We start from the raw sequence: 13,099 nt of genomic DNA, 5'->3' as shown, positions 1-13,099 counted from the left end.
ACCAACCGTCTAAGCAGCAGTGTGCATATGAAGCATTAGTGTATCATCCAGTGCTTACATATAGCCCCGATCCATAGCAGGAACCCAATATAATAGAGGGTGAAAGTGAGAGTAGGGTAGCAAAAGTGAGGGTTATCTTTAGATTCTTGACAAAATCTAGGGGGCCACTAGACTGCTGAGCCACTGAAAATGTCCAGACATTAATTAGAGCTTTATATGGTCATATATTCCTGTGACAAGATTTATCTTGGATCTATTCTTCCTCTCTCACCTCTTCCTTTGTATCCCCCCCCTGAACAGCCAATAATATAGACAAATCCAACATGTCGTTCACCCCCAAGAGCCTAGAAGACTACCATAAAGGCATCGAGCATATTCTTGATGACATAGACATCGATATTGATGGCCAAAAGCCTAGTCCGAGGGCGAAGGAAGAGCTTAGATCCACAGCCAAAGAACTTCCTTTACTGATTTAGGGATACAGAGAACATATCAAAGATGCTATCTTCCTCCTTTACGATAGGTTTGAGCCCGAGAAAAGGGATCGAATAGACCCCAACGAATTTCCTGGGAACTGTGACGAGTCCAACAGGAACGAGCACTAGTCGAGAGCAAGAAGGCAGATCGTGGAGGACGTCGCATGGAGGTTTGGCCAGTCAAGTCTCCCATACAGCAAGCCGATTTTTCCATGGCGACGTCAGGAAAGCCGAAGACATGTACTCCTACTTCTTCTATAGTTATCCGAGCAAGAAGACCAGACAGAGAAGCCCCAGTCGGCGGCAGCTCAGGATAAAGGGGGAAAGGCTAGAAAATAAGCTACAGCGCGACCAGGAAAATAGAGAAAAGAGGGCTCTAGACAACATGAGATCTCAACTGAGCCGGCGCATAAAGCACCTTGGTGGATTGCCCGAGGAAATAACTGAACATATCAAAGTTTTTCTTGATTCCCCCAACAATCAACCCCACCAGAAGGCCCAGAACCCTGATGCACAGCTCTTGAGGGAGCTACCAGCAACCAACGACTTTAAAAAGCTTCCTCTAGAATGGGTACGAAAAGCTAGGGATACTCCAACTGTTATTGAAGTTCCAAACCTGATTGTGCCGGATCTCAGGGACGTCGACTGCGATGCCGTGCTAGCTCATCTATTGTCGAGAATAAAGGACCTCCACAGGGGTAGATACGCAGACTTTCTTGAGTCCGAGGAGGGAACAAAGCTACAAGAAGTGCTTTGGAACGCATTGATCCCTCCAGTCAAAGAAGCTTGTAAAGATGGAAGCTTTACTCTTGAAAGGTAAGCTGGCCGTCCCTTGGCCTCTTGTATCTGGCGCTTTTTGACTAATGCTCCGAGGAAGGTTGAGATCCTTTGGTGGAGAGCCACAGAAATGCAAAGAAGCTGGAATTTATCTCCATATTCTATGGAAGAAAGACAACCCAGATCGATTTTGGCTGTATGTTGGACAAGCCATCAACCTTTCAAAACGCATTGGCGACCACGAAGACTCAGATTATCGAAGGGATAACCCTTCTCTGCATTACTATGTTTGGGATATGGAAGGAGGGCTTGCTTCGGAGTTCGTCACCCTGGCTATCTTCAATGAAGCAAGTTTGCCGCAAATTTCCAGACACTACATTCTTAACCTAGAGGAGATGTGGATGGCCTGTATTCTCCAAACACTGAGAGCAACAGACCTGGAGAAATACCTACCTCAGGCCTCAATGCCGTGGGCTGGATTTCATTTGAATATTGCGCCACCCATCTGGCAACGTTTCCCCGGAGAAGTGGGCGAAACTGCGACAAAAGGTCCCTCACGAGAGGACTTCATCCAGCTTATTTTTTCAGGCCAATGCAAGCAAATGGATTACGCCGAGGAACTAAGGAAAGCTTACCATAGCCTCTGCAACTCGCCCGACAAGCGACTGCGACAGTATTACCTGGACAACCAAAGGCGAGCATCCGGATTAGGGACAAATGCATGGCAACAAAAGAAGTATACAGCTTACCAGACCTTCCTTGAACATGGAGTTGAAAAAAGAGTCAAAGAAGTGGCGGGATCTATTCAGATTAACCTTAACGACTACACATTCATAGTCAACCGACAGCTTAAATCCCCAATATCTCCTGGAGACTTGGTACATATACAGCTCTTTCTTACAGAGACACCTAGCCCACTGCGCTACTGCCAACGAGCTCAGTTGACAGACCCCTCGAGCCGATTACTCGTTTTGATAAAGGCCAGTGATGAGTTGAAGCAGAAAGGAGGGGAGGAGTTTCATAGATGGCTTTTTTGCAACGGTTGGGATGTGCCTAGGCGCATGAATTCACTGGTTGATACCCTTGAGGGTATGAGCTACGAGCAATCTGTTCAAGAAGAACGGCGCATTCGGAGGAGACGAGAGGATGGAAAACTTATTACTATTCATTCATAGTCAGAGAATTGAACAGCGCTAATAAATTATACATGATGAGAAATTGTAAAAAACCTTACAATTCTGATCTCTAGAGAATGGGTACAATTGTTCGATCAGCAAAAGTTTACTTCATATTGCCAAAGAGTGAAGCCCAATCATATCATGGGATGATGGCGCAGTTGGGAGCGCGTTAGACTGAAGTGGTAACTTCAGCCAGTCAACACCTAAGTGTCATCTAAAGGCCGCCGGTTCAATCCCGGCTCATCCCATTGTTTTTTTTGTTTTTATCTTTCTTTTCCATTCTCTCTACGGAGTAGGGTTCACCTAATACACATGTGAATCAATAAGTCTGCATAAAAAAGGTATAGTCTTGTATGTACATTTAGGTATGTCCGTCTTCAAGCATCAAGATGATGAGATTTCATCATTCCAACAGCAGCTATTTAATCTTGTATCTGACTATCGATGCTTATGCCTGTTCACTGTTGATTTAATTAGCCCCTTAATAATCGATCGCCAGGTGAATGAGCAGCTATACTTTTGGCAGCTAGACGGAATATTTTCAGCAATGATCTTAGAATTGCATTAGCTTTATGTTGTACTACTCCGTACTCTGGGGGACCATCTTCACAGTACTGTCGAAGTCAGACAATTAGTCTAATATCACTAGAATGGAGCAGAATTCATCGCTGGGATGATGGCGCAGTTGGGAGCGCGTTAGACTGAAGTTGTAACTTCAGCCAAGTAACACCAAGTGTCATCTAAAGGCCGCCGGTTCAATCCCGGCTCATCCCATTCTTTTTTTCTTTTTCGAACTTCTTATCCAAGATAATACTTCTAGAATGGGATAGGATGGATGTACTTTACTCATACTCTTCCTCGGAGGAAACCTCTCGCAGTAGGTAGTAAGTAGGTAATAGCATATTTTGTTTTATACTCAATCATATGAGGCAAACCGTTCCGCAGCTGAATTCTCTTATCCACAATCCACCGAAACTCTGCCTATAAGATCATTATAGAACTTTTCACCTTGGCACTATGCTGTCTTTGTCCCTAGATATCCTATATAGCAAGCTACTGGATAGGCTACGAGTTTTATCGTCAGAAGAGAGAATAGAATCAAAATTTTAATCTTCGAATCTCACCAACTGAGGCATAAACCATAAACCTAGTTAGATTAAGCATAATATGACTCATGAATCCATAAATCACCGAGTCCCACATGGATAGGTAGATTGTGTTAACCTTATCGCCATTTTTTCCCTTCTGACATTCCCTTCCCTCAAATCACAAACATAAGAGATAAACTTAGGTATTAACCAAACCTGATGGCTACCACCACCACCGCGGTTGAGCTTCAACCGGCTGCGGACAGGAACGTCACAAGAACCACCGCAGCAGCAGCGAACAGCAGTAGTACTACCTACTTGACAGGAGACCATCATGACGATGTGATGCAAGCATCGCTTGTGGCGGACTCGGAGGTGCCTGACGGCGGGTACGGATGGGTTGTCGTCTGTGCATCTGCAGTCCTCTGCTTCTGGTTTGTGGGCATGAACTACTGCTGGGGTGTCTTCCAGGCGGTGCTTGTCCAGGAGGGAGTTTCCTCTGCCTCCACGTTGGCGTTTGTCGGCTCGCTTACCACCGCCTGCATCTCCTTTATGGCCATGCTCAATGCACGAATCTTTCGCAAACTGGGCCCCAGGCGGAGCGGATTACTGGGGATCTGCCTGTTCAGCCTGGGCCAGATTCTGGCGTCGTTCACCACAGATAATGTCGCTGGCTTGCTCGTCACTGTTGGGTTGATAATGGGGATTGGAGGCAGGTACGTGGAAACCCTGGAACGAAAGTAACATGCGGGAAGGGAAACCTTGGAATGAAATAGTAATTGGAACAGTCTCTTGTTTATGGTCAGTTCAGTGACGCCCACCCAGTATTTCAAGGCGAAGCGAGGCATCGCCAATGGGATTGTCTTCGCTGGCGGTGGCCTTGGAGGAGCCGTGATCAGCTTTGCGGCGAATGGCCTGTTGCAGGCTGTTGGCATTGCATGGACATTTCGGACGCTGGGACTCATAACGCTGGCGACAGGCTTGCCTGCAGCGTATCTGATCCAGGCGCGCGCTCCAATTCTCCCGACTTCCTTTGTCGAATGGCGTCTGTTTCGCGACTACCGGTTTGTGCTGATCTTCGTGGGAGGCGGCCTCGCAACGTTCCCCCTCTTCGTGCCCCCGTTCTTCCTGCCCCTGTATGCGGAGTCTCTGCAGATGACCTCTACCGCGGGCGCAGGGCTGGTCGCTGCTTTTAATTTCTCCTCGGCCATCGGACGTCTGCTTTGCGGCTTCAGCTCAGACAAGATTGGGCCCCTGAACACCGTCTTCTCATCTCTGATGTTGAGCGCTCTGAGTGCGTTGGCGTTGTGGCCTGTCTCCAACTCCTTGGGACCGCTCACCGTCTTCGTCATCATTAACGGCATGGCAAATGGTGGCTTCTTTGCTACCATGCCGACGGTCGTGGGTAATGTCTTTGGCTCCGCTCGAGTGTCCGTTGCCATGGGCATGGTGGTGACAGGTTGGGGCGGCGGTTATCTTCTGGTAATGATCTTTTCTCTCATGCTCCATATTAATGTTCTGATCACTGACTTTTGTCTTTCTGCTTTTAGGGAGCCCCTATTGCCGGATACTTGCTGAGTGCCAGTGGAGGCGAGAAGGCAGGCGTTGATGCTTTCCACCCTGCAATTTATTATGCCGGATCGATGGCGCTTTGCTCAGCAGGCTTGATGTTACTGGCACGTCTCGGGATTGATCGGAGAGTAATGCGAAAGATCTAGATATAGTAGCCAACATAGCAGAGAGCTCTAGACAACAAAAGGTCTAGAGTAAGAAGGGGATAGAAAGGCACACATATATAAAAATCTTATTCTAGACCATGTATGTATATTCGAGATAACATATTCCATTACGGCTATTTATGATCATGAATTTTATAAAGATACCTATTATCTCAATACAGGCACAATGATCCCCCCCCCCCCGAAAAGCAGAACAGGATGAGATCGACTTAAATATCATATCATGTAATCGTAATCCTTATATATTCCAAGACGTGATTCTAAGGGTATGATCACTTCCCCTTGAGGATATCTCTGCATGATGCACATGCTATCTTATCACAAGTGCGACATTTGAATGCAAAACGCCGAGTCACTGTGAAGCAGCGACTGCAAGCAGCGCCGTACTCGATTCGATTCCACCAACCTTGATGACGGCAGGCTTCCCCATGGTGATGAGACTTGTGCCTGCCTCCATGATACGTCGAATCCCCTTCCTTGGCTGCTGATTTTGGCTGCGCCCGTCTCCTCTCCTGGTCTTCCCTTCGATCCGCCTGCCGAGAAGCTCGCTGTGCTTCTTCTTCTTCTCTTTTCCTGCTCTGTTCTGCCATTCTTTCCCTGAACTCCTGATAACGAAGCTCTTGCTCTTTACGTATCTTCTCTTCTTGTTGCCTTGCAATATCTCTCCTGATTTCAAACTCGGTTGACTTGATCTTTCTGTCAAGGGTTCGTTCTTCTCTCTCGAAGTTCTGGATCTCAGCCATCTGTCTTTTGATCATCCACTTCTTGACACTCTCCGCAGCAATCTTATCAAGCCTATGCCGATCTCGTTGATGCCTTTGCTCTTCTGTCTCTGACGGCTGCATCAGAAGAGATGATGTCAGGTAGTGCCACCAGGTTGCCTTTTGAGCTTGTTCTTTCGCGATTGCTTCGATCTCGCGCTGTAACTGGGCTTCTTCAGCTTGTAAACGGGCCAAGTGTTCCCGCCCCGTATGCAGTTGAGAACTGAGCGAAGCCTGCCGTCTCCGAAACTGCTCGAGCTCTCTTTCAAGATGTCCAACATTCCCACTTCCCGCTGTGTTCCTTGTCTGAGGATCTTCTCCAGTCGACGCGTTGCTCGAGAGATTGGCCTGCTTATACTGTGCATCGTAGAGACTGCGAGCGACAGGGTCGGTGAGGGTCGAGTACGCTTCGAGTATCTAATATTCATTTAACAAAGCTTAACTTAGAAGTAAACATTCACTGTGGGGCCTGCCTGCCAGCTGAAATTCAGAGGTCGCACTGGAGCTTGGATTCTTATCAGGATGTTTCTCTCTTGCTAGACTTCTATACTTGGATCTGATCTGCTGAGTATCTGCCGTGGGCGGGATCTGGAGAATTTTATAGTAATCATGACGGATTTTTGAAGCTGACATGGCTATCTGATAGTCTTAAAAAAGCACCACTTTATGAATCTCCTTTGAAGCTAGTGATGGAGCGGGCCGGAGGTAAGTAGAAGTTCCAGATAACCAACCCCCCCCTCTATCTGGCGTTGTTGGGCTCTGTGTGCTGTCACTTGGGATTTTTGACTCTTGAACGGCATCTCCAAGTCTATTTCCAAAAAAAAGTGAATGATTTTATTATATTAAATAATCTTACCCAGAGTATAATCTAGAATAGCTATTTTATAGGCTAATATATAGTATAGTATCGAAGGATCCAAGCTATAGACTTGGAAACTCACCTGTGTTACCATCAGGTACAAGGCTCTGGTAGACTGTAGTGACTACACTGTAGTGACAAGATTCAAGACTCTAGACCCATCTCGACATATCTGAAACTTCTTTGCGTAACCGTAATAGAATAACAAGACAGATGATACACGGAGAAATATGTACACGGTTCTGACATGGCGAAGGCAAAAGAAAAAACGACCAATCGAGAGAAGCGAGGCAATAGCAGCAATCGAGCGAGATTAGGCAGATGAGGATTAGATCCAGAGGATGCGGTATCCGTTTCAACAAGCAGCCCTTTGATGGGTGGCTGCAAGCCCCATGGTCAGGATTAGGAACGAAAGCAGCAAGAGAAAAGGAGGAATGAAGACGGAAAATGGGAATGAAAATGGGGATGAAAAAAGAAGAAAAAGGAGGTATGAAATTCGTTCTGCTCGAGAAACGACGAAGAGCAGAGTTTGACATGAGCATTTGTTGCTACGATTATTACAGTGAAAATATGATGTAGGTGGTAAGTAGTAAGGCTGGCATCAGCTGCGACACGCTCTTTTCCACGCAGTGGAAGTCAGTGTCTACTCCTGACCGAATCCCAGTGTCTCCTCCACAGCGATGGTGAGTTTGTGCTCGAGTGTCTCATGTGTCTTGTACGGTGGGAGGTCAAGACGATTGAAGCTGAGAAGAAAAAACCGGTCAGATGGCGAACCCACGAAACATTTAGATCATTGACATACCAAGTGTGAGATTTGGGTAGCGCCCCAGGATCGCCAGACTTTTCGATCGTGAACCTTCTTGGGCCGTCCGAGCCCTGCAGATCCTTGAAACCGTTGACGGGGATTCGGGAGGTACCAGTGGTGAATTGGAGAAGGCGAGACTTCTGTTCGGCGTCCCAAGTGCGGACAATCTTCCAGAAGTTTTGAACGACCTCATCCGACTCCTGGTACCCGCGATAGTCGGTGTGCTTCTTCCAGTCATCCACGTCGATATCTGCAATACCACCGATCAACAGCTCCAGTTCACGCTCGTCGAAGACATTAACCAGATCGGCCGGGATCAATTCGTTGAAACCAGACATAAAAGCATTGAACTGTTCTTCCACGCGCTTCATGATCTTCCATTCGGTAACCAGTCTGGTGAAAATGATGCGTTAGATTTTTGTTCAACTCCCTGAGTGATGCATAAAGGACATCTTACTCGATATATTGCGCCTTGTTCTCGTTGGTGACGGGGATGTCCCGACCACCGGGTATCAAATCAATTGTAGTACGCTCTCCAAACTTCTCATCATCAACAGAGAATGTAAGCTCGACAATGCCCTCGATATCGTTATCCCTGTTTTTTTATTGTCAGCTGGAAAGCTTTCGAGGTTCTTTTGAACGAATAATAGACTGACAAGGTCCACGCCAAGTTTCTGTGGAGGTCTTCGTCGACACCCTCCATATCTTGCAGAGTAACCTTCTTCCGAAGCATCATCTTGTAGAAAGCGCCGATGAAAAAGGAATCCAAGAACCGACGATGGAAAATGGCCAAACCGACGACTCGACCAATGAACTTGAAATAGTTCAGGTGCTCTGGGTTCACACCGGAGTGAGGATTTATCTGTAGTGTGTAATTGTCGTGCGCCGAGTACTCAAAAAGACAGTAGAAAGGATTGAACATTTCATGGGAGAGAAGGAAGAAAAATTCACTGTTAATCAAGAAGTTAGTCAAAATCAAAAAGAACCTGGGCAACTAGTTGTTCAATTATTGACAAAACCGGGACATACCGAGAAAGACCGCCGTAATCCAAGCCGTCTTCGCCATCAAACTTGATCATCAACCGCTTCTTGAGATCCGAAGCACTCTGCCGCATGATCTCGGCATATGAATCTTCGAAAATGTTGTTGCGGCGCACTTTGACGTGGCACTGTCCAGACATGATGCGGAGCGCGGGCTGGGACCGGAAATAGATCAGTTTGCGGCGGAAGTCACGCTTGTATTGCGGCACACCCTGGTCCAAAGAGGAGGGCAGACGGGGATCATCCCACGTGGTTGTCTTGGTGTTATGGTCCACGAAGTACACCCGAGCGGTGTTCGTCAAACGCATCTCCCATCCACTGGGCAGAGGACCCAGCTGAGAAACAGGCTGCTGTTGAATAGTGGTGTTGCCGCCGTTTGCGTTCTGACCATACATCCGGATGTACTGTTGTCGACGGGGGTCAACCCAGGTGGTGGTTCGCGTGTTGTGATCAACAAAATATGGCCGGCCTTCTGGTGTTGTCCGTTGTTCCCACCCGGGAGGGAGCTCGCCAGTGCCTGCAATGGTAGCTCCCGTGGCCATCATAGAGACAGCGTTGGCACTTCCCCCGGGTGGGGTTTGAGCCTGTGGCTGAGTGTCCGGGATATTCGGTGAATTCGCACCGGTACGGTCTTCGGGCAGCATCCGGTTCTGATGGGCTCTCCGTTCCAACTGCATATTGGCTTCCCGCTGGGATCGCTGGTTGTGTTCACTGTAGTTGGACGGCGGCCGTGTCCACGTGGTGGTCCGGGTATTGTGGTCCACATAATACGTTCTTCCCAAGTTATCCTCGCGTCTCTCCCAGCCAGCAGGGAGTCGGCCTTGGCTATCCTCAAACGAACTGAGGTTCGCCCGGGAGTTGGAACTGTTTCCATTGGGCTGAGCGGCAGCGGCGGCGGCGGCGCCGCCACTAGGGGAAGCGACGGTCGAAGAAGGTCTTGCGGAAGATGGGACACGCTGTGGATTCGCCGACTGCACTGATGGCACCGAGGGAATCGAGGAGGAAGAGTCGGCATGGCCTGGGCCGGCAGGAGGTTGGGGAGCGGATGCCTGAACTTGAGGGACAAGGCCGCTCGACGTTGATACTTGTGGTTGAGCGCGGTGGCCATTCTGTTGGGTGGGGTTAGGCGTACTGAGATTAGTGGAAAGATTAATGATCAATTTTCCATGGACGATGAGATTGTCGTTTGACTTCTTTAGGTCTCTGGTGAGCATCTCTGATCAGGAAGAGTAGTCAAGTAATCAGCCTCATAACTCGTTCAAAAGAATCAAAATTGGAAAGGAGAAGGATTTACCGTCACCACCGATTTGAAGGTCAATGACATCTCCGATGCGGACATTGATGACACCGAGAAATCCTTGATCCTTCTTCTTGAATTTCTTCTGGTCAAAGATCTGGATGGCGAGAATGCTGTCTTCGTTGACTTTCCTAGATGGTTCGAAAAAAAAGTAGGCAATGGATCAGCATGGGCACGAGATAGCCAAAGACAAGACTATTGAACAGCGACAAGCGACGCACAGATCAAACATCTCATTCCAATATGGATTCAACGTCTTCTTGATGACCGAGGTCGTATGGGTCTGCTCACCACCCACGGTGGCTACCGCGAAGGGATCTGGGAATCCTAACGAACCATACATGTCAGTCTCTAGACTCGAAACCCATGTATCACTCAGATCATTAGTCCCCCGTGCTCAACTTACGGAAAACATCGCGCTTGTACAGGCCATCCGCTGCAATGACTAAAATTCCCCGAAAACAAAGTACCAAGTCAGCCCCATATAATATGTATAGGATGATCACCGCTATCTTTTCTTGTCGGTGTCGGAGAGGGGTTGGTATTTCTCACTTGTGACCCGGAGATTCGGTTGACTGGTATCGATCATCAGGTTAGCCATTCTGGAACACTAGACGGTTTTCTCTTCCCCCTCTTTCTTGCAGGGCGCTTTCTTCGCCCTGCAAGGCAAGCGAACTTACGCTGGCAGATTCGACCCCATTTTTGCTGGATAGGTGCTTCAGTGCTGATCAAGTCAGCCTAGAAGATGAGAGTCCTTGTGCACACATCCACCACCTGTCTAAGAGAGACGGATAACCTCCCCCCTGAACAGCCGTGGGAAGAAACGAAGCGGATTGGAAAAATGAAAACACGTCTCGAGATACACGGGCCGATGAGACGGCAGACCTGCTTGCTGGTGAACTTGATGGGACTTGATGGCACTGCTGGAGGAGGCGTTGACTTGGGGCTGAGCAGTCTTGACGTTACGCCTTTGGGCCAATAGACTTAGCGAGGGGTCGACCGCAGAAGCAGCTTAGCCCGTTTGGCGGGTTTCAGCGGAGCAGGCCTCCTGGTTTGCTGTGGCAAAGAGCGCGATGGATTGGAGGGTGGGATCAATACCGCTAATGTAGGAAAAAATCGAGGAATGTTCTTCTAGTATAATCTTGTGTCAGGAAAAAAAAGATTGCCTGTCAGTTTGTTGACTCGAGGTTCTGGAGGTTCAACTTTTCTACCCGCTCGCTTGGGTGGCTATGCGATCACGCCGAAGGGACCCCGCGTCTGCGGCCGACATATCACCATTGATAGAGATATGAATCGACTACAGGGTACTTCTGTCTTTTCAGGGAGAACAGGGAGAAAGGGGGGGGCTGATATATGAAGAGCAGTTTACAAGCAAATATTTAAAGATCACTGCAGGTGCGGCTTACGCAGTACGCGCATAAGGCATTGCAACTGATGCAATCGTTTAGCATGCTGCAGAAGTATACAAATACAGGCACCAATGGCCTCGGACTTGATAATTTTTGGAGCAGATACAAGTTATTTTGGTACAGATTTTGAATGCAATATGGCGAGAACGAACTGATTAGTTGGTTTTTTTTGGGGGGGGGGGGTTTGCCCCAAAATATATCGATGGATAGTAACGAAGACGATGATTAAAATCCCAGAATGGGATTAAGGTGGCCAGGCCCATCACTCAGTTCCCAGTCTGCTGGTAGTTATTGTACATCCCAGGTCCCCAACTCCGAAGAAATCAGGATATGAATGAGTCGAAGTATTACCGTTTTGAACCCGAATATGTTCGCCGGCTGTGTCCACGCCAGATATCGCCAACGTTTTGTTTTCCAGCGCGAGGCCGTAATGCGCCCACAAGCATAAGAAACCACACACTGTCTTGACCTAGACAATCCAAATGGACGAGTCTTCAATACGGAGCGAAGCCTCGCCCCCGTCCGCGGAAGCCGCCGCCACGGTACCCTCCACGCGGCGGAAAGCCACCTCGGCCATAGCCACGGCCGCCGCGGAAGCCACCTCGGCCCCGACCACGAGCCATGCCGGGTAAATTGGTGCGCTTGGGGACCACCTGGATTGGGGTCAGTGTGAGAAGCAGGGGGCGGTCGAGTAGAGTTGCGTCCATCACTAACCTTCAAGTTTCGACCGCGGAAGACGCTCTCATTCAGAACAAGAGCCTGAGCAACAAGACTAGGCTCTGCAAATTCAACGTAGGCGTACCTGCAAACAATCAGTATCGCGCATTAACCAATATTCGAACCGGAGAGGATCGAGCTTAGGTTGAGAAAACGAACCCCTTAGGCTGACCGGTAAATTTGTCAAGGAGGATGGTCACACGGTTTATCGAGCCGCAGCTCTGGAAATGGGCCTGGATCTCCTCGGGCGAGGCGCCGTAGTCGACGTTTCCCACAAAGATGCTCCGGGCATCGATCTCCTCTTTGTCCTCCCGTAGATTCTCGGATTGTTGATCCAGTGTGGCTTGCATTTCGCGCAACTTGGCAGCCTCGGATTCCATCTCTGCTACCCTGCGCTTCATCGCTGCGATTTCTTCCTATAAAAACGACGCGCATTAGTCCATATTCACATTGAAATGGGAGTATAGGGAAATTCTTTTTTTCCCCTTGTATGGAACTAGGTATCAAAATCCTAGCTCCATCATGGGATTTACTGATGTGTACCTCATCATCGCCCCCTTCCCCGTGGGTCTCAATATGTTGGTCCTCAACTTTGGGCTCCTCTGTGGCCATGGTGAAGCTTCGAATGTACCGGGAAGCTGTGCTTCTCGCCGGAAGTCGGATAGAATACTGAAGATTCGATAAGCTGGGGTCGGAAAAGAGACGCGCCGGTGTCCGCGGTGATGAGCTCAACCCCCACGAAGCAAGAAAACGTCTGTTTAGAAAACAAAGACTAGAATAGTAAAGAGCCCTGGTTCCTCCCCCTTTCGATATCCAATAAAAGAGCAAAAAAACACGTGCTTTGTGCACAGCTATCAGATAGAAAGTATCTAGTTGAGATGCGGTGCTTTTCGTGATGGGATGTCGCTCGAAGTCACTGTTGCTACCATTTCCGGCTTAGCAATCTTTTGTC

General features: G+C 48.5%; 5 protein-coding genes and 2 non-coding genes across 7 annotated transcripts; 4 read left to right on the top strand and 3 right to left on the bottom strand.

The window, feature by feature from the left end:
• The first annotated feature begins 800 nt into the window (after positions 1 to 800).
• Positions 801 to 2,447, top strand: ASPZODRAFT_128080 (hypothetical protein). Its single transcript, XM_022721920.1, has 2 exons — positions 801 to 1,292; positions 1,354 to 2,447. The coding sequence occupies exons 1-2, from the start codon at positions 862 to 864 to the stop codon at positions 2,426 to 2,428; spliced, it is 1,506 nt and encodes a 501-aa protein (XP_022584101.1). The 5' UTR covers positions 801 to 861; the 3' UTR covers positions 2,429 to 2,447.
• A 127-nt stretch (positions 2,448 to 2,574) lies between these two features.
• On the top strand, positions 2,575 to 2,679 carry ASPZODRAFT_t39. The gene has a single exon. It is a non-coding gene; the product is annotated as a tRNA-Phe (tRNA).
• A 422-nt stretch (positions 2,680 to 3,101) lies between these two features.
• ASPZODRAFT_t40 lies at positions 3,102 to 3,205 on the top strand. Its single transcript has one exon. It is a non-coding gene; the product is annotated as a tRNA-Phe (tRNA).
• Positions 3,206 to 3,666: 461 nt separating this feature from the next.
• Positions 3,667 to 5,379, top strand: ASPZODRAFT_128079 (hypothetical protein). Its single transcript, XM_022721919.1, has 3 exons — positions 3,667 to 4,235; positions 4,308 to 5,001; positions 5,070 to 5,379. The coding sequence occupies exons 1-3, from the start codon at positions 3,739 to 3,741 to the stop codon at positions 5,235 to 5,237; spliced, it is 1,359 nt and encodes a 452-aa protein (XP_022584100.1). The 5' UTR covers positions 3,667 to 3,738; the 3' UTR covers positions 5,238 to 5,379.
• A 39-nt stretch (positions 5,380 to 5,418) lies between these two features.
• Positions 5,419 to 7,086, bottom strand: ASPZODRAFT_979013 (hypothetical protein). The gene is made up of 2 exons (XM_022730561.1): positions 6,497 to 7,086; positions 5,419 to 6,436 (listed from the first exon to the last, which is right to left on the bottom strand). The coding sequence occupies exons 1-2, from the start codon at positions 6,650 to 6,652 to the stop codon at positions 5,531 to 5,533; spliced, it is 1,062 nt and encodes a 353-aa protein (XP_022584099.1). The 5' UTR covers positions 6,653 to 7,086; the 3' UTR covers positions 5,419 to 5,530.
• ASPZODRAFT_109119 (hypothetical protein) lies at positions 7,022 to 10,771 on the bottom strand. The gene is made up of 10 exons (XM_022720974.1): positions 10,702 to 10,771; positions 10,574 to 10,596; positions 10,428 to 10,466; positions 10,243 to 10,348; positions 10,019 to 10,152; positions 8,713 to 9,940; positions 8,340 to 8,633; positions 8,141 to 8,278; positions 7,681 to 8,076; positions 7,022 to 7,621 (listed from the first exon to the last, which is right to left on the bottom strand). Exons 1-10 carry the CDS (start codon positions 10,719 to 10,721, stop codon positions 7,522 to 7,524), a joined length of 2,478 nt encoding a protein of 825 aa, XP_022584098.1. The 5' UTR covers positions 10,722 to 10,771; the 3' UTR covers positions 7,022 to 7,521.
• A 733-nt stretch (positions 10,772 to 11,504) lies between these two features.
• On the bottom strand, positions 11,505 to 13,050 carry ASPZODRAFT_128077 (hypothetical protein). The gene is made up of 4 exons (XM_022721918.1): positions 12,691 to 13,050; positions 12,307 to 12,563; positions 12,145 to 12,232; positions 11,505 to 12,083 (listed from the first exon to the last, which is right to left on the bottom strand). The coding sequence occupies exons 1-4, from the start codon at positions 12,757 to 12,759 to the stop codon at positions 11,925 to 11,927; spliced, it is 573 nt and encodes a 190-aa protein (XP_022584097.1). The 5' UTR covers positions 12,760 to 13,050; the 3' UTR covers positions 11,505 to 11,924.
• Positions 13,051 to 13,099: the final 49 nt, after the last annotated feature.

This window comes from Penicilliopsis zonata (assembly GCF_001890105.1).
Source record: "Penicilliopsis zonata CBS 506.65 unplaced genomic scaffold ASPZOscaffold_2, whole genome shotgun sequence".
NCBI classification, from domain to species: Eukaryota; Fungi; Ascomycota; class Eurotiomycetes; order Eurotiales; family Aspergillaceae; genus Penicilliopsis; species Penicilliopsis zonata.
The sequence above is the reverse complement of the archived record's forward strand: the minus strand, read 5'-3'. Positions and strand labels throughout refer to the sequence as shown.